The 17,868-nt window shown below is 55.1% G+C and overlaps 1 protein-coding gene across 1 annotated transcript in view; it reads right to left on the bottom strand.

Moving 5' to 3' along the window:
- Positions 1–17,868, bottom strand: part of MDN1 (midasin AAA ATPase 1) — a 2,002,810-nt gene that overhangs the window by 773,780 nt on the left and 1,211,162 nt on the right. The window contains exon 62 of the mRNA XM_085611158.1: positions 5,583–5,683. Within this exon, the coding sequence (XP_085467284.1) occupies positions 5,583–5,683 (101 nt within the window). The remainder of the gene's footprint in view (positions 1–5,582; positions 5,684–17,868) is intronic.

Here is a 17,868-nt window from a genome sequence, read left to right as displayed (position 1 = left end):
TTTTTATACACAAAACGACCCACCGAGAGATGGTTCGTTTGTGCACAGCTTTCCCCTTCTTAGCGCCCACGTACCCAACAAAAAGCTGGTCGTCCACCCGGAACTGTTTTGTGCGGTCCAGATAAAAAGAGAGCGCACGTTTTGGGTCCAGACGGTGGAGCCTCTCTTCCTCTTTGGAAGGATGCGGAGGCGGAAAGAAGGTGGGCAAGGTGACAGACTGCCCAAGGTGAAATGGAGTCACCACTTTAGGAAGAAAGGAGGGACGAGGCCGAAGGACAACCTTGTCCGGATGAACAGATAGAAAAGGAGGCTTTGATGATAAAGCCTGGAGCTCACTCACCCGTCTAGCCGAGGTGATGGCAACCAGAAAGGCAGTCTTTAGAGTTAGAAGACGAAGAGGGCAATTGTGAAGAGGCTCAAAGGGAGCGCACATCAGGAATGTCAAAACCAGATTCAAGTCCCACTGAGGCATTACAAAAGGGACAGGAGGGAACGTGTGTGTAATGCCTTTGAGAAAGCGTGTAACCACAGGGGACTTGAAAAGAGAAGGCTGATCAGGAAGCCGCAAGAAGGCGGAGATGGCAGCAAGATAACCTTTCAGGGTGCCCAGGGCAGAGCCCTGCCGGGCCAGAGAAAGAAGGAAGAGGAGAACCTCAGAAAGAGGGGCGGAAAGGGGATCCACAGCCTTTGCTGTGCACCATGCCACAAATTTGTTCCACCGGCAGGCGTATACCGACTTTGTGGAGGGACGCCTGGCTGCCAGAATGATATCACAGACTTCAGGAGGCAAGTCAAATGGCATCAACTGCCGCCGCTCAATCTCCACGCATGGAGGTGGAGGCTGGACAGGTTCGGGTGGAGGACCGTCCCCTGCTGCTGCGACAGAAGATCCTCCCGAAGGGGCAGACGTATCGGGGGATCGGTCAACAGACTGAGTAGCTCGGGATACCAGTATCTTCGTGCCCAATCCGGAGCCACCAAGATGACTTGGGCCCGGTCGCGCCTGATCTTCTTCAGCACTCTGGGCAGAAGTGGTATAGGCGGAAAGGCGTACAATAGACCGCAACTCCACTCGTGACGAAAAGCGTCGCCGAGCGAGTGCCGCCTTGGAAATTCCAACGCGCAGAACTGCTGACATTGCGCGTTCTCTTCGGTGGCGAATAGATCTAACCAAGGCTCTCCCCACTGCTGAAAGAGGCCTTGCACCACTTCGGAGTTCAGACGCCATTCGTGATCCATCATGCACCGGCGGCTGAGTTCGTCTGCTCTGGCGTTCAGAGAGCCCGCCAGATGTTGAACCACCAGGGTGACGCCCTGGTGTTCCAGCCATGTCCAGAGGCGCAGAGCCTCCTGACAAAGGGTCCACGACCCCACCCCGCCCTGTTTCTTGCAGTACCACATGGCGGTGGTGTTGTCCGTGAACACCTGCACGACACTTCCCCTGACAGAGGGAAGGAAGGCTTTCAGTGCAAGCCGGATCGCTCTCAACTCCAACAGGTTGATGTGGAGACGAGACTCCGCCGGAGACCAGAGGCCTCTGATCTCCGCCTCTCCCATATGGCCACCCCATCCCAGGAGGGACGCATCCGTCACTACGACATGCTCCGGTTGGGGAAGGGAGAGGCTCTTGCCCTTGACCCACTCGTGGTCCGTGAGCCACCACTGCAACTGCTGTGCAGTACCCTCCGAGATCAAGACATGGTCGGACAGGTTGCCGTGATGCTGGGCCCACTGAAACTTCAGGTCCCACTGCAGAGCCCGCATGCGCCGCCTGGCGTGATGCACTAGTAGGATGCAGGAGGCCATCAGCCCCAGAAGCCGCAACACTAGCCTGACCGAAACCCGGGATAGAGGCCGAAAGATGGGAATCAGGGCCTGTATATCCCGGACCCGCTGTTCCGGTGGATGGACCCGGAACTGCGCCGAATCGAGAACCGCTCCGATGAAGAGGAGCTTCTGAGAGGGACTCAAGTGCGACTTCGGCACGTTGATGGAAAACCCCAGCAAATGCAGGAGATCCGCCGTAGTCTGGAGGTGGGAGACGACTGCCTGGGGCGAGCCCGCCTTCAACAACCAGTCGTCGAGATAGGGGAAGACTGGGACCCCTGATCTGCGCAGATGAGCTGCGACCACCGCCATCACTTTCGTGAACACCCGAGGGGCACTGGTGAGGCCGAAGGGGAGCACGGTAAACTGAAAGTGCTCTTGGCCCACCGTGAACCGCAGGTAACGCCGGTGGGCCGGCAGGACGGGGATATGGAAATATGCGTCCTGCAAGTCCAACGCTACCATCCAGTCTCCAGGGTCTAGGGCAGCTAAAACCTGAGCCAACGTGAGCATCTTGAACCTTTCCTTTCGGAGGAAGGCATTGACGTTCCGGAGGTCCAAGATAGGGCGCAGGCCCCCCTTGCCCTTCTTGGGAACCAGAAAGTAGTGGGAATAACAACCACGACCTACTTCTGGACTCGGAACGCGCTCGACGGCCCCCTTGGCCAAGAGAGCCGAAACTTCCTCGCGGAGAAGATCCAAATGATCCCCCGAGATACGGTGGTGCTGCGGTGGCATGGCTGGAGGGGTCGTCTCGAAGGGGAGGGAGTAGCCCCTTCGGACGATTTGCAGCACCCACCTGTCCGATGTTATGGACCGCCAGTGGAGCAGGTGATGGCGAACTCTGCCGCCCACTGGCGTGGTATGGGCCTGAAAGCTCGGACTAGGAAGGCTTTGAGGCGGATACTGCCGGGGTGGATGTGGGCTGACCACGTCGGCCTCCATTTCCGCCACGGCGGAAGCCACGTCCGCGACCGCGCGCAGGTTGGTTCTGCGGCTGGTGGCTTTGCGGACGTGAGGAGGCGCCCCTTCCTTGGCCACGAAAGGGGCGAAAAGCGGAGGTGTGCGCCCGCGGAGCCGAGAGGCCCAAGGACTTGGCCGTAGCCCGGGAGTCCTTAAAGCGGTTCAGCGCACTGTCCGCCTTCTCACCAAACAGGCGAGTGCCATCAAAGGGCATGTCCATGAGGGTGTTCTGGACATCCCCGGAAAATGACGTGGACCGCATCCAGGCGTGGCGGCGGAGCGCCACCGTGGTGGAAATCGCCCGACCTAGCGAGTCCGTGGTGTCAAGCCCACATCTTATGGCGTGCCGTGCTGGATCCCTCCCATCGGCCAAAGCCTGGGTAAGACGCGGCCGGACCTCCTCCGGACACAGGGGCAGCACGTCCTCCACCGAATCCCACAGGGAATGGGAATAACGGTCCAAGAGACAGGCGGTATTTAAGGACCGCAGGCCCAAACTAAGGGACGAGAACAGTTTCTTGCCAAACTGCTCGAGTCTCTTGGAATCCCGGTCCGGCGGAGCGGTCGGGAAGGAGGATTGGGAAGTAGAGGCCTGGATAACCAGACTCTCGGGGGTGGGGTGTTGGGACAGGAAACTGGGGTCGCCCGGAGCAGGGCGGTGGCGCCTGGCAACGTTCCTATCCACAGGAGGAACTGTGGAGGGCTTGGACCAGGTGCCCTGCAGAACGTCAGTGAGGGCCTCGTTGAACGGCAGCAGAGGCTCAGTGGAGCTTGCTGAGGTTTGAAGCACCTCAGTGAGGATGTTGGTCCTCACAGCCACGGCAGGCAACTCGAGCCCAAGGGCCTCAGCCGCCTTGCGCAGCACCACAGAAAATGCTGCACCCTCCTCCGAAGCCACGGTCGGAGGAGAAGTGAATCCAGCGCCTGGCGAGGTGTCCAGCCCGCTGGCCTCCCCCAGTTCATCTGCCCAGTCCTGAGAAAGCTGTGACTGAACAGCCAGAGGGTCCTCGAACCCCTCCCAGTCGCCCCCTTCTTCCGATTCCTGATAAACAGGAGGAATGATCGGAACCGGACTGTAGAGATGGTAGGTCTCAAGCGGCGTCGGATGCGGCGTCGGCGGACGCCGTGCCGGCGTCGGGTCCGGATGAGGGCTAAACCGGGGCGTCGGCGTCACAGGCGTCGGCGTCGGTGGCGCCGGTGACGGCGTCGGTGGTTCAGGCGTCGGCGCCGGTGGAGGAGTGACAAGGTCAACCGGCGTCGACTGGGGCCCAGGCAAGGGCCCCGCGGGGACCTGCGGCGTCGAGACCGGAGTCGTCGACGGCGCCGGGGCCGGAGCCGCCGGCACGCGAGGTCGCCCAGTCGAGTCCGCGGGGCCCGAAGGCGCGCCAGCGGGCGTCGACGGCGGGGCCAGGCTCCTCATGGCCGAGAGGAAGGCACTGATCTCCGCCGGCGCCGCGTCAGCCCCAGGGACCGGAAGGTATGGGGGCGGACGCGGCGCCTGCGGCTCCGCCGGAGCCGCGGGGGTGGAACCACTTGGACCCTCGGCCGAGTCGCGCGACCGGCGAGGGGAGTCCGAAGAGCGATGTCGCCGCTTGGACTTCTTAGAGTGTTTGGACTTACCCGACGACTTGGAGCCCGACGAGCGATGGTGGCGTCGGCTAGGGCTCCGCGAGCGATCCTTGGACCTCCTCCTGGACCGGGATCGCGCACGACGCGGAGCCGAGTGGCGAAGCTCGAGAAGCTTGCGGGACCGCTCCCGCCTAGCCTTCGAAGTCAGGGCCTGACAGTCGTTGCACGACTCCGCGTCGTGGTCGAGGCCTAAGCAGTAGAGGCACCGGCGGTGGTGATCGGTCACCGACATCAGTCGATGACAATCTTCGCAAGCCTTAAACCCAGGCATCCTACCGGCACCAGATGTCGACAGACAAGGATCAAAAATGATCAAAAAGATTTAGTCAAAAAAGACTAAAAGGGAAAGCTCTCCCGGATCTGCGCTTACTGGCGCGGAAAAAAGAAGAACTGACGTCAGCGCGCGAGGGCGGCGTCTAAGTACTCCGACGACGTCATCCCGGCGCACGACGCCGACGACGGACGCGGAGCCGCAGACGACGCCTAGCGACGCGCAAGGGGTATTGCTGACGAAAAATCTTCCGGATCCAGTCTGACGCCTGGGGATATTCTAAGGTGAGGAATCTAACTAACGTGTTTCTTTCAGATACATATTCCACACAAAAAGGAGATGGTAGCAAAAGCCTTCATTAACTTTCTTCTAAATCACTGCAGATCCCCAGTACACTGAGACATCATAACACTGCAGAAAAACTTCCAGCAAAAAATGAAATAAACTATACAATTCCTATCTTTACAGATGCTACGCCTGAAGGGATGGTAAACCCTGAAGATTCTGTCTTATGAATGCATCTACAGAAAAACATCCAGATACATCTATGAGAACAGAAAACATTTCTGGACATGCATCCAAGATGGTCAGCAAACTGCTTGACACCCTGAAAATGTCGCAAGACACAAAGCAGTCAATGCTTTTAAATTCTGCAGCCACAAATAAGGATGACCACACTAGAGGTCAGCAATAATCCACACACCAGGCCTTCCAAAAGACAAACAAACAACAGAATTGTTTAAATTCCCATCCTCCTCCAACTGTGCTACACTGGCATATGGCTGATCATTCATTAAACAATCAATTACATCAAAGTAAACAAAGCAAATTTTAACCATGGCAAACTAAATGGTATTTTAACACCTAAAACATCCTGAAAATCAAGTAGTACCTGATGTGTGGATGAGAATACGCGCTGCCTTCAAGTGGTTTTCCAGTTTGTAATTCAGCAGACAAATTACGGGTCTTCCACTCACACTCCAGCTGGTAAAACTAAAAAAAAAAAAAAGCATTAAAAATATGTTAATTTTAAGAAATTCATCTTTGTTAGGACCCATAATAAATTAACAACTGCATAGAGAATTAAAAACATTTCTCATAATAACTCAGTTCCTTGAGAATTACAGCGTCTCAAAATATCAGAAGTGTCTAACTGGGATGTCCAAAGGTTGGGTCGCAAAGCCACCAAGAAATAGGGTCGGAGGGTGAAACACAAGGCCACAACTTGTGCAATATGTTTAGATAGAAACGCGTTACTTACCTGTAACAGCAGTTATCCAGTATTGGTGTCTTTCATAGATTCACATGCCTGAATCATTCCCCGTCGTCGAGACGGGAGCCTCCGGTACATAGAAAAGTAATGTCCTATAGACATACATAGAGAAAAATAGGCCTAAGGGCCTCCCCTTAGTAGCCTATCCTTGTCCTTATGTAAAAAGGACCAAACTCTTAGAGCCAGCCAATCAGCTATCACCTCCCTCTAGAACCTTCCTGACAGGAGCCTCAGTCCCTCAGATTTTCGTACGCACCAAGCTAGGTAGGCGTAATACAGTTAGAGAGAGACGCGAGTCCTTCCAGGGGAGGCGGGAGGGTTGCATGTGAATCTATGAAAGACACCAATACTGGATAACTGCTGTTACAGGTAAGTAACGCGTTTCTTATCCAGTATTAGGGGTGTCTTTCATAGATTCACATGCCTGAATCAGAGTAGTCAGCAATACATTATGCACATTTCTGATGTAATCATGCCATATAGTCATTTTAGATAATACATATATTACCATGCGACTTTGAAACATTGGCATACATCAATACATCACAGCAGCAAGAGATGTGCATACCAGGATGGCAGGATGTTGGAAGGCTCACCTCACTGGAATAGATGGCAAAGCACCGCCTGGCCCACTGCTGCATCCTTCATAAGTTCAGCATCCAGGCAGTAGTGTATGGAGTAGGTGTGCGGTGACTCCCACGTCGCCGCTCTACATATGTCCAAAATCGGCACTCCAGCGAACAGCGCTGCTGATGTGGACAGCGCTCTGGTGGAATGCGCTTCCACCCTAGCTCCCAAAGGCCGTCCGGCCCCGTCATGGTAGAATGCTATCGCTGAGGAGATCCACCTTGAGATGCTCTGTTTCGTTAGAGGCATACCCATCCTTGGCCTACTGTAGGCCACAAAAAGCTGTGATGACTTCCTGAAGCTCTTTGTTTTGTCTATGTAAAACTTTAGACACCTTTTGAGGTCCAAGGAGTGTAGCGTCCTTTCTGCTGCGGTGGTAGGGTTTGCAAAGAAGGAACGTAGAACCATCGGTTCATTAAGTTGAAAGTCTGAAGGCACTTTCGGTATGAACTTGGGATTTGTCCTCAGCACCACCCTGTCCGGTTTGAACTGCATGAAGGGTTCCTGAATGGATAGAGCCTGTAGCTCGCTGACTCTCCTGGCAGATGTTAGAGCGAGCAGCAGAGCCGTTTTCCATGAGATGTACTTGATGGATGCTCGATGAATGGGCTCAAAAGGGTGCTTCATGAGTTGGTTAAGGACTAAATTGAGGTGCCATGTCGGTGGGACCCGTCTAGGTCTTGGGAAGGATCTATATAGTCCCTTTAGGAACTGCTTGATAAGCCTATTGGACCAGAGAGACGGTCCTTTGTAAGTCCTGGTGAATCGTGAAATGGCCGCCAGATGCACCTTTATGGATGCGTGCGCCAATCCTGACTGTGCCAAGTGTAGTAGATATGGCAATATCTGTTCGGGTGTGATATGGAGTGGTCTCAGGCCTTTCTCTAAACACCATGTGCAGAATCGTTTCCATTTTAGAGAGTAGGTTTTGTTGGTACTGTCCGCTCTTGCTTTTGCCAGCACGTCCCTGCATTCCTGCGGGATGTTTAAATGACAGAACACTCTGTGCTCAGGAGCCAGGCGGATAACCTGAGCGATTGCAGGTTCGGGTATTGCACCTGCCCATTGGACGTTGTCAGCAGGTTCGGGTGCTGCTTCAGACGAATCGATGTCCTGATGGAAAGGCGATGAAGATCCGAGAACCAGTGCTGCCTCGGCCAGAACGGGGCAATTAGGATCAGGGTACAGGGCTCCGCCTTCATCTTCCTGAGAACCCTGGAAATCATCGGAAACGGTGGAAAAGCGTACGCAAATACGCCGAACCAACCTATGGAAAAGGCATTTCCGAGTGACCTTGGTCGGGGACGCCAACTTGCGTAGTTTGGGCATTTGGCGTTCTCCTTGGTGGCAAACAGGTCGATTCCTGGGACTCCCCATTCTGAGAATATGTTATCCAGCGTACTCTTGTCGAGCTCCCATTCGTGGGAGAGGGATTTCTGTCTGCTTAGGGCGTCCGCAATGGCGTTGTCCTTGCCCGGGACATAGTCCACCCTGAGCGTGATCCCATGGAGTACAAGCCAGTTCCAGACCTTTTGCGATTCGCGTGATAGAGTGAGCGAACGCGTTCCTCCCTGTTTGTTGAGATAGTGCATCGTCGTGATGTTGTCCGTTCTGACGAGCACCTGGGAGTTCTGGATGCGTGGTAAAAAGGCTTGTAGCGCCAGATACACAGCTCTCAGTTCCAGAAGATTGATATGGAGTTGCGTCTCCTGATTTGTCCATTTGCCGCTTACTTGTAGGTCCTGTAGGACGGCTCCCCAGCCTTCCAGGGATGCATCGGTGGTAATCACCAGAGGTGCTGCTGGAAGTAGGAATGGCAGTCCTATAGACAAATTCTTGTGATTTCTCCACCATTCCAGGCTCTTGGATATTTGCGGTGTTATCTTCACAATGTCTTCGAACGAACCTGTACTCTGTGTCCATTGGTTCGTGAGGGCTTCTTGCAATGGACGCATCCTGAGTCTGCAGTGAGGGATGAGGAGTATACAAGAAGACATCATTCCTAGGAGTGATTTGTAGGTTCGGACTCTAAGGGACTTCTTTGATGCCACAGCCGTGGCCAGAGATATTATCTTGTTTTTCCTTTCCTTTGAAGGAAATGCCCTTGCGCATTCCGTGTTCATGGTCGCCCCGAGGAAGGTGATGTTTCTTGTTGGGGACATGCAGGATTTCTCGTGATTGAGAGTCAATCCTAGGTGTTGAAAAAGATTGGTGCAGGCGTTGGAGGATTCGGTCGAGCCTGCAGCTGAAGGCGCCTTTACCAGCCAGTCGTCGAGGTAGGGGAAGACTTGGTGACCCATTTGACGCAGGAAAGCTGCCACAGGTGAAAGGCACTTGGTGAAAATCCGCGGTGCGGATTTGAGGCCAAACGGTAGGACTTTGAATTGGTAGTGCTGTCCTGCGACCTCAAATCTCAGGAATTTTCTGTGCCCCCTGAGTATCGGGATGTGGTAGTAGGCATCCTGGAGATCCAAAGATGTCATAAAATCTCCTTTTTCTAGAATGCCTAGTATTTCTTGGATCGTCACCATCCTGAACGACTGACTCTTCAGGAAAGAGTTGAGAGCCCTGAGGTCTAGTATGGGCCTCCACTTTTTCTCCTTCTTGCGTATAAGAAAGAAGCGGGAATAGAATCCTTTCCCTCTTTGAGACGATGGAACTCGCTCGATCGCTCCTTTCTTCAACATCGCCGATATTTCTTGGAGCAGCAGTCGTAGATGTTTGTGCGGAAGCCTGCGGGGAGGGGTTGCAGGTGGGATGGTGGTGAATTCCAGGGAATGGCCGAATCTTATTAATTGGAGTACCCAGCGATCTGTGGTGATGAGATGCCAATTTTCTAGGAAATGGGTCAATTTTCCTCCAATCTTTAAGGAGGGATATAGTTGCTGGACTGGCTGGAGTAATTGGTCACTGGCGTCCGCCAGTGCCCCTCTTCTGGTTTTTGCCCCTGAAGTTTGATCTCCCATAAGAAGACTGACGACCTTGTTGCTGCTTCTGTTGGTACTGGGATTTATTCTGGTAGGAATACGAGGACCTATTTTGATAGGATCCCCTGTAGGAGGACTGGCCCCTGGATTTGTTGCCTCGAAAGGACTGACTCCTTGCCTGCAAAGTACCAAGTGCTCTAGCAGTATCAGTGTCTTTCTTGATCGCTTGGAGCGCCTCGTCAATCTTGTCCCCGAAAAGGTGTTGGCCGTCGAAGGGCATGTCCAGCACCTTCGTCTGCTCCTCTTGTCTGAATGATGTTGCCTTAAGCCATCCCTGACGGCGCAGGACTGCTGCACCAGCTAGTTGTCGAAAGCCCGTCATGGCTACATCTATGGCACAATCAATGATCTCAGCTGCCGAGGTTTGACCCTCCGTAAGCAGTGCCTTGACCTCCTCCTGAACTGTGTCTGGCAGTTCTGCTATATATGGGGCTATATCTTCCCAAAGCTGGCGGTTATAACGCCCTAACAGGGCTATGGAGTTGGCCACCTTGATGGTCATGGCCGATGTCGTAGTAAACCTTTTACCGATTGTGTCCAACTTCCTGCCTTCCCTGTCCGGTGGGGCTGACAGAGGAGAGGAAGGGTTGCGTGAATTCTTTTGGGCCGCCTGGGTTACGACCGAATCCGGTTTCGGGTGCCCATTAAGGCAAGCTGGCGCTGTGGTTGGAGCCTTGTATTTTTTATCCAGGCGTGGAACAACCGCAGGTACAGAGGCCGGCGTCAGCATCAGTTTCTTTCCCTGGTCCCAGAGAAAGTCTATTATTGGGATCGACTTTGTTGTCTTTGTTTGCTCCTTGAAGTCATGTAAGAAGCACTCGGTCTCAGTCGATTCCATCACCATATGAAATCGCTTTGCTGCTCTTTCCACTATTCTATGGAAACCGCCAATGTCCACTGGCGGTGAATCTGCTTGGCGCGGATGGGGTGAAGCTGGGGAAGATGCCACATACTCTTCCTCCTCATCGTGATCCGTGTGGTCCTCTTGGACTTCCCCCTCTTCCATTTCTTCCGCCTCCTCATCTGATGATTCTATCACCTGAGGTGGCACTTTCTCATGGCGGACCTGAGTAGTTGGCCGTGTCTGTTTTGGGGCTGCCGGTGGTGTATTTGTAGTAGGCGTCGGGCCCCCTGTCCCAGTTGCCGGTGACTCCGGGAAACGCTGTTTGTAGTCCTGGATAAGGTATTTAAGGTCATTTACAATTGAAACGGGAAGGCATACCATCGGAATGACCTCTGTGCGAACCTGAGCTCGGAAAGAGTGTTCCTGGTAGCTCATCTCCTCCTGTTCTTCGTCCGTGCTCTGACATTTCACGTGAAGGTCTGAAGGGGAAGTAGCCTGATCCAGGAGATCTTCTTCAGATTCCTCACTCTGGAGAATCTCCGTAGGCAAATGAGTTTGCACCCTACTTGGTGACGTTGTTTCTGGTGTAATCTGCTTCTTGGTCAGTTTGCCAGACACAGAACCTTTTGCAGGAGCCCCTGCCGTCGTCATTGGTGTTGTCGACGGTGGTAGGGTCATAGAGAACAAGTTACTTACCTTTGGTAACGATGTATCTGTAAGAAACATTAGTTAGTTAGATTCCTCACCTTAGAATATCCCCAGGCGTCAGACTGGATCCGGAAGATTTTTCGTCAGCAATACCCCTTGCGCGTCGCTAGGCGTCGTCTGCGGCTCCGCGTCCGTCGTCGGCCGGAATGACGTCGGAGTACTTAGACGCCGCCCTCGCGCGCTGACGTCAGTTCTTGTACATAGCTTTCCGCGCCAGGAACGCAGAGCCATGCAAAGACCGACACTGGTGCCAAAAATAAAATCTAAGGGCCTGAAAAGGATAACCTTAACCCTAGATGTCAGTTCGCAGAACGGGGAGGATGGGTGGGTCGGTGAGGAATCTAACTAACTAATGTTTCTTACAGATACATCGTTACCGAAGGTAAGTAACTTGTTCATCTGAAAGAAACACGTTAGTTAGATTCCTCACCTTAGAATAGATACCCAAGCAATACCATCCCCGGTGGTGGGTCTGCGAACCAAGATCACACCAGAAAGTCCTGGAGGACAGAACGGCCAAAGAAGCCATCCCTCCGGACTTAGCTGTCAAGGCAATAATGCCTGGCAAACGTGTGTAGTGAAGCCCACGTCGCCGCCTGACAGATGTCCTGCAAAGGGACACCCCGTCCCAAAGCAGTAGTAGCCGCTGTGGCCCGAGTAGAATGGGCGCGCAGCCCAACAGGAGGGTCCTTTTTTGCCAAGGAATAACAAATTTTGATGCACAAAACGACCCACCGAGAGATGGTCCGTTTGTGCACAGCTTTCCCCTTCTTAGCACCCACGTATCCAACGAAAAGTTGGTCGTCCACCCGGAACTGCTTTGTGCGGTCCAGATAAAAGGAGAGCGCACGTTTCGGGTCCAGACGGTGGAGCCTCTCTTCCTCTTTGGAAGGATGCGGAGGCGGTAAGAAGGTAGGCAAGGTGACAGACTGCCCAAGATGAAAGGGGGTCACCACTTTTGGAAGAAAGGAGGGACGAGGCCGAAGGACAACCTTGTCCGGATGAACAGAGAGAAAAGGAGGCTTTGAAGATAAAGCCTGGAGCTCACTCACCCGTCTAGCCGAGGTGATGGCTACCAGAAAAGCAGTCTTAAGCGTCAGCAGACGAAGAGGACAATTATGAAGAGGCTCAAAGGGAGCGCACATTAGAAATGTGAGAACAAGATTCAAGTCCCACTGAGGCATTACAAAAGGGACAGGAGGGAACGTGTGAGTAATGCCTTTTAGAAAGCGTGTAACTACAGGGGACTTGAAAAGAGAAGGCTGATCAGGAAGCCGCAAGAAGGCAGAGATGGCAGCAAGATAACCTTTCAAGGTGCCCAGGGAAGAGCCCTGCCGGGCCAAAGAAAGAAGAAAGAGGAGAACCTCAGAAAGAGGGGCGGAAAGGGGATCCACAGCCTTTGCTGTGCACCATGCCACAAATTTGTTCCACCGGCAGGCGTATACCGTCTTTGTGGAGGGACGCCTGGCTGCCAGAATGATATCACAGACTTCAGGAGGCAAGTCAAATGGCATCAACTGCCGCCGCTCAATCTCCACGCATGGAGGTGGAGGCTGGACAGGTTCGGGTGTAGGACCGTCCCCTGCTGCTGCGACACAAGATCCTCCCGAAGGGGCAGACGTATCGGAGGATCGGTCAACATACTGAATAGCTCGGGATACCAGTATCTTCGTGCCCAATCCGGAGCCACCAAGATGACTTGGGCCCGGTCGTGCCTGATCTTCTTCAGCACTCTGGGCAGAAGTGGTATAGGCGGAAAGGCGTACAACAGACCGCAACTCCACTCGTGACGAAAAGCGTCGCCGAGCGAGTGCCGCCTTGGAAATTCCAACGCGCACAACTGCTGACATTGCGCGTTCTCTTCGGTGGCGAATAGATCTAACCAAGGCTCTCCCCACTGCTGAAAGAGACCTTGCGCCACTTCGAAGTTCAGACGCCATTCGTGATCCATCATGCACCGGCGGCTGAGATCGTCTGCTCTGGCATTCAGAGAGCCCGCCAGATGTTGAACCACTAGGGTGACGCCCTGGTGTTCCAGCCATGTCCAGAGGCGCAGAGCCTCCTGACAAAGGGTCCACGACCCCACCCCGCCCTGTTTTTTGCAATACCACATGGCGGTGGTGTTGTCCGTGAACACCTGCACGACACTTCCCCTGACAGAGGGAAGGAAGGCTTTCAGTGCAAGTCGGATCGCTCTCAACTCCAACAGGTTGATGTGGAGACGAGACTCCGCCGGAGACCAGAGGCCTCTGATCTCCGCCTCTCCCATATGGCCACCCCATCCCAGGAGGGACGCATCCGTCACTATGACATGCTCTGGTTGGGGAAGGGAGAGGCTCTTGCCCTTGACCCAATCGCGGTCCGTGAGCCACCACTACAACTGCTGTGCAGTGCCCTCCGAGATCAAGACATGGTCGGACAGGTTGCCGTGATGCTGGGCCCACTGAAACTTCAGGTCCCACTGCAGAGCCCGCATGCGCCGCCTGGCGTGATGCACTAGTAGGATGCAGGAGGCCATCAGCCCCAGAAGCCGCAACACTAGCCTGACCGAAACCCAGGATAGAGGCCGAAAGATGGGAATCAGGGCCTGTATATCCCGGACCCGCTGTTCCGGCGGATAGACCCGGAACTGCGCCGAATCGAGAACCGCTCCGATGAAGAGGAGCTTCTGAGAGGGACTCAAGTGTGACTTCGGCACGTTGATGGAAAATCCCAGCAAATGCAGGAGATCCGCCGTAGTCTGGAGGTGGGAGACGACTGTCTGGGGCGAGCCCGCCTTCAACAACCAGTCGTCGAGATAGGGGAAGACTGGAACCCCTGATCTGCGCAGATGAGCTGCGACCACCGCCATCACTTTCGTGAACACCCGAGGGGCACTGGTGAGGCCGAAGGGGAGCACGGTAAACTGAAAGTGCTCCTGGCCCACCGTGAACCGCAGGTAACGCCGGTGGGCCGGCAGGACGGGGATGTGGAAATATGCGTCCTGCAAGTCCAACGCTACCATCCAGTCTCCAGGGTCTAGGGCAGCTAGAACCTGAGCCAAAGTTAACATCTTGAACCTTTCCTTCCGGAGGAAGGCATTGACGTTCCGTAGGTCCAAGATAGGGCGTAGGCCCCCTTTGCCCTTCTTGGGAACCAGAAAGTAGTGGGAATAACAACCACGACCTACTTCTGGGCTCGGAACGCGCTCGACGGCTCCCTTGGCCAAGAGGGCCGAAACTTCCTCGTGGAGAAGATTCAAATGATCCCCCGAGAAACGGTGGTGCTGCGGTGGCATTGCTGGAGGGGTCGTCTCGAAGGGGAGGGAGTAGCCCCTTCGGACGATTTGCAGCACCCACCTGTCCGATGTGATGGACCGCCAGTGGAGCAGCTGATGGCGAACTCTGCCGCCCACTGGCGAGGAATGGGCCTGAAAGCTCGGACTAGGAAGGCTTTGAGGCGGATGCTGCCGGGGTGGATGTGGGCTGACCTCGTCGTCCTCCAGAACCGCCTCGGCGGAAACCACGTCCGCGACCGCGCGCAGGTTGGTTCTGCGGCTGGTGGCTAGGCGTACGTGAGGAGGCACCCCTTCCTTGGCCACGAAAGGGGCGAAAAGCGGAAGTTTGCGACCGCGGGGCCCAGAGGCCCAAGGACTTGGACGTAGCCCGGGAGTCCTTAAAGCGATTCAGCGCACTGTCCGCTTTCTCGCCGAAAAGGCGAGTGCCATCAAAGGGCATGTCCATGAGGGTGCTCTGGACATCGCCCGAAAAGGACGTGGGCGTGACGTCTAAGCGCCACTGAGGTAGAAATCGCCCTACCCAGCGAGTCCGTGGTGTCAAGCCCACATCGGATAGCATGTCGCGCTGCATCCCTCCCATCGGCCAGAGCCTGGGTAAGTCGTGTCTGGACCTCCTCCGGACACAGGGGCAGCACGTCCTCCACCGCATTCCACAGAGAGTGGGAATAACGGTCCAAGAGGCAGGCGGTGTTCAAAGACCGCAGGCCCAAACTAAGGGAGGAGAACAGCTTTTTGCCAAACTGTTCCAGCCTCTTGGAATCCCGGTCCGGCGGAGCGGTCGGGAAGGAGGATTGGGAGGTAGAGGCCTGGATAACCAGACTCTCGGGGGTAGGGTGTTGGGACAGAAAACTGGGGTCGCCCGGAGCAGGGCGGTGGCGCCGTTCCTGTCCACAGGAGGAACTGTGGAGGGCTTGGACCAGGTGCCCTGCAGAACGTCAGTGAGGGCCTCATTGAATGGCAGCAGAGGCTCAGTGGAGCTTGCTGCAGACTGAAGCACCTCAGTGAGGACGTTCGTCCTCACAGCCACGGCAGGTAGCTCGAGCCCAAGGGCTGTGGCCGCCTTGCGCAGCACCACAGATAAAGCAGCACCCTCCTCCGAAGCCACAGTCGGAGGAGAGATGAATCCAGTGTCTGGAGAGGTATCCAGGCCACTGTCCTCCCCCAGTTCATCTGCCCAGTCCTGTGACAGTTGAGCCTGAACGGCCAAAGGATCCTCAGATGCCTCCCAGTTGTCCCCATCATCCGATTCCTGGTATGCAGGAGGAAGGATCGGAGCCGGGCGATAGACAAAATGTGTCTCCAGCGGCGCCGAACACGGCGTCCATCGGCGCCGTACCGGCGCCGGGCCCGGACCGGGACTGAACCGGGGCTCGACGCCGAGCGGAGTCGGCGTCGGAGGTGGTACCGGTGTCGACGCCGGCGGAGGAGGCGTGACGGGAACGGGTCCCTCGGGCGCTTGCGGCGTCGAGGCCGGAGCCGCCGGCAGGCAAGGTTGCCCAGTCAGGTCCGCGGGGCACGAAGGCGCGCCAGCGGGCGTCGACGGCGGAGCCAGGCTCCTCATGGCCGAGAGGAAGGCACTGACTTCTGCCGGCGTCGCGTCAGTCCCAGGGACCGGTGGGTATGGGGACTTGCGCGGCGCCTGCGGCTCCGCCAGAGCCGCGGGGCTGGAACCACCCTGACCCTCGGCCGAGTCGCGCGACCGGCGAGGGGAGTCCGAAGAGCAGTGTCGTCTCTTGGACTTCTTGGAGTGCTTCGACTTACCCGAAGACTTGGATCCGGACGACCGATGATGACGTCGGCTGCGGCTCCGCGACCGATCCTTGGACCTCCTCCTGGACCGGGATCGAGAGGGGCAGGGAGCCGAGTGGCGAATATCGAGAAGCTTACGGGACCGCTCCCGTCTAGCCTTCGAGGTCAGGGCCTTGCAGTCCGAACACGACTCCACGTCGTGGTCGAGGCCCAAGCAGTAAAGGCACCGGCGGTGATGGTCCGTAACCGACATCAGGCGGCTACAGTCAGCACAGGCTTTAAAACCAGGCATCCTACCGGCACCGGAGTCGAGACAAGATCAAAAAGGATCGAAAAAGTTAGTCAAAAAATGACTAAAGGGGTAGCTCTCCCGGATCTGAGTTTACTGGCGCGGAAAAAAGAATAACTGACGTCAGCGCGCAAGGGCGGCGTCTAAGTACTCCGACGACGTCATTCCGGCGCACGACGCCGACGACGGACGCGGAGCCGCAGACGACGTCTAGCGACGCGCAAGGGGTATTGCTGACGAAAAATCTTCCGGATCCAGTCTGACGCCTGGGGATATTCTAAGGTGAGGAATCTAACTAACGTGTTTCTTTCAGATCGACGTTTCTATCAGCTTGGATTTCTTCCATGGCTCAGTAATGACCAATGTCGACGACGATCCCTCCGTCGACGGTACCCTCGTCGACGGCATGACCTTCGTCGACGGTGCCTCCGTATACGATATTTTCTTCGTCGACGATGCTCTCGTCGACGCCTTCGTCGTCGACGCCTTCGTCGTCAACACTCCCGTCGACGGGGGGCTCTTCATCGATGATGTAGTCGTCGACGAGGCAATGTTCGTCGCCGACGAACTTTTGGACGTCGACGACGGCTTCAGCAGTATTATAGATGGAATAGGTTTACCTGCTGACGACGATGAAGGAGTGGTCGTCGTCGACGAGAAGACCGACGACGCTGTCGTCGTTGACACAGTCGTCGTCGCTGTGGAGACATAAACTGGCGCCACAACCCTTTTTTGCGCTGAGGAGGATGTCGCAAGTTTGCTGGACGACTGGGTAGGCTTCTTAAAAGCCTGAGAATCCTTTTCAGACACTGAAGATTTTGTCGATCTTGCCTCTGAAGACTTCTTTTGTGCCTTCATAGGAGGAGTGTCTGAGGGGCCAGGGGACACCACTCTTGGCCTCTTCAGGGAGACTTCAGAGGTCCTTGAAAAGCTTCCCTCTGAGGATACCGCATTTTCCCTCTCCTTAAGCCTGTCCAGCCAGATGAGCAGGCGACCCTCTCTGTCCCTCAAGGTCTTGTGAAGGAAAGACCTACATATCTTACAGTCTTTAGGTATGTGGTCAGGATAAAGGCAATATAGGCAGAGGTCATGCTTGTCATCCACATGTAGCCTTTTCTTCCCACATGAAGAGCAGGCCCTGAAAAGGGCTTTCTTCTGGGATTACGACATGCCAGAATTTTGAAGAGATAAATCACTTACTGCAGTGATAAGTGGCTTGAAGTAATCCTGTTCAAGTTCTTGAAGAAAGAACTCACTTTTAAAAGTGAACAAGTTGGTATTGAAGAGATCCTGAGGAGAACTCAGGCTGGAGACTCCCTAGCACAACGTGCGGTAGAAAATCTGAGGGACTGAGGTTCCTGTCAGGAAGGTTCTAGAGGGAGGTGATAGCTGATTGGCTGGCTCTAAGAGTTTGGTCCTTTTTA

The sequence above is a fragment of the Triturus cristatus genome, chromosome 6 (genome assembly GCF_964204655.1).
Source record: "Triturus cristatus chromosome 6, aTriCri1.1, whole genome shotgun sequence".
NCBI lineage: Eukaryota > Metazoa > Chordata > Amphibia > Caudata > Salamandridae > Triturus > Triturus cristatus.
This window is presented reverse-complemented; position numbering and strand designations above follow the sequence as displayed.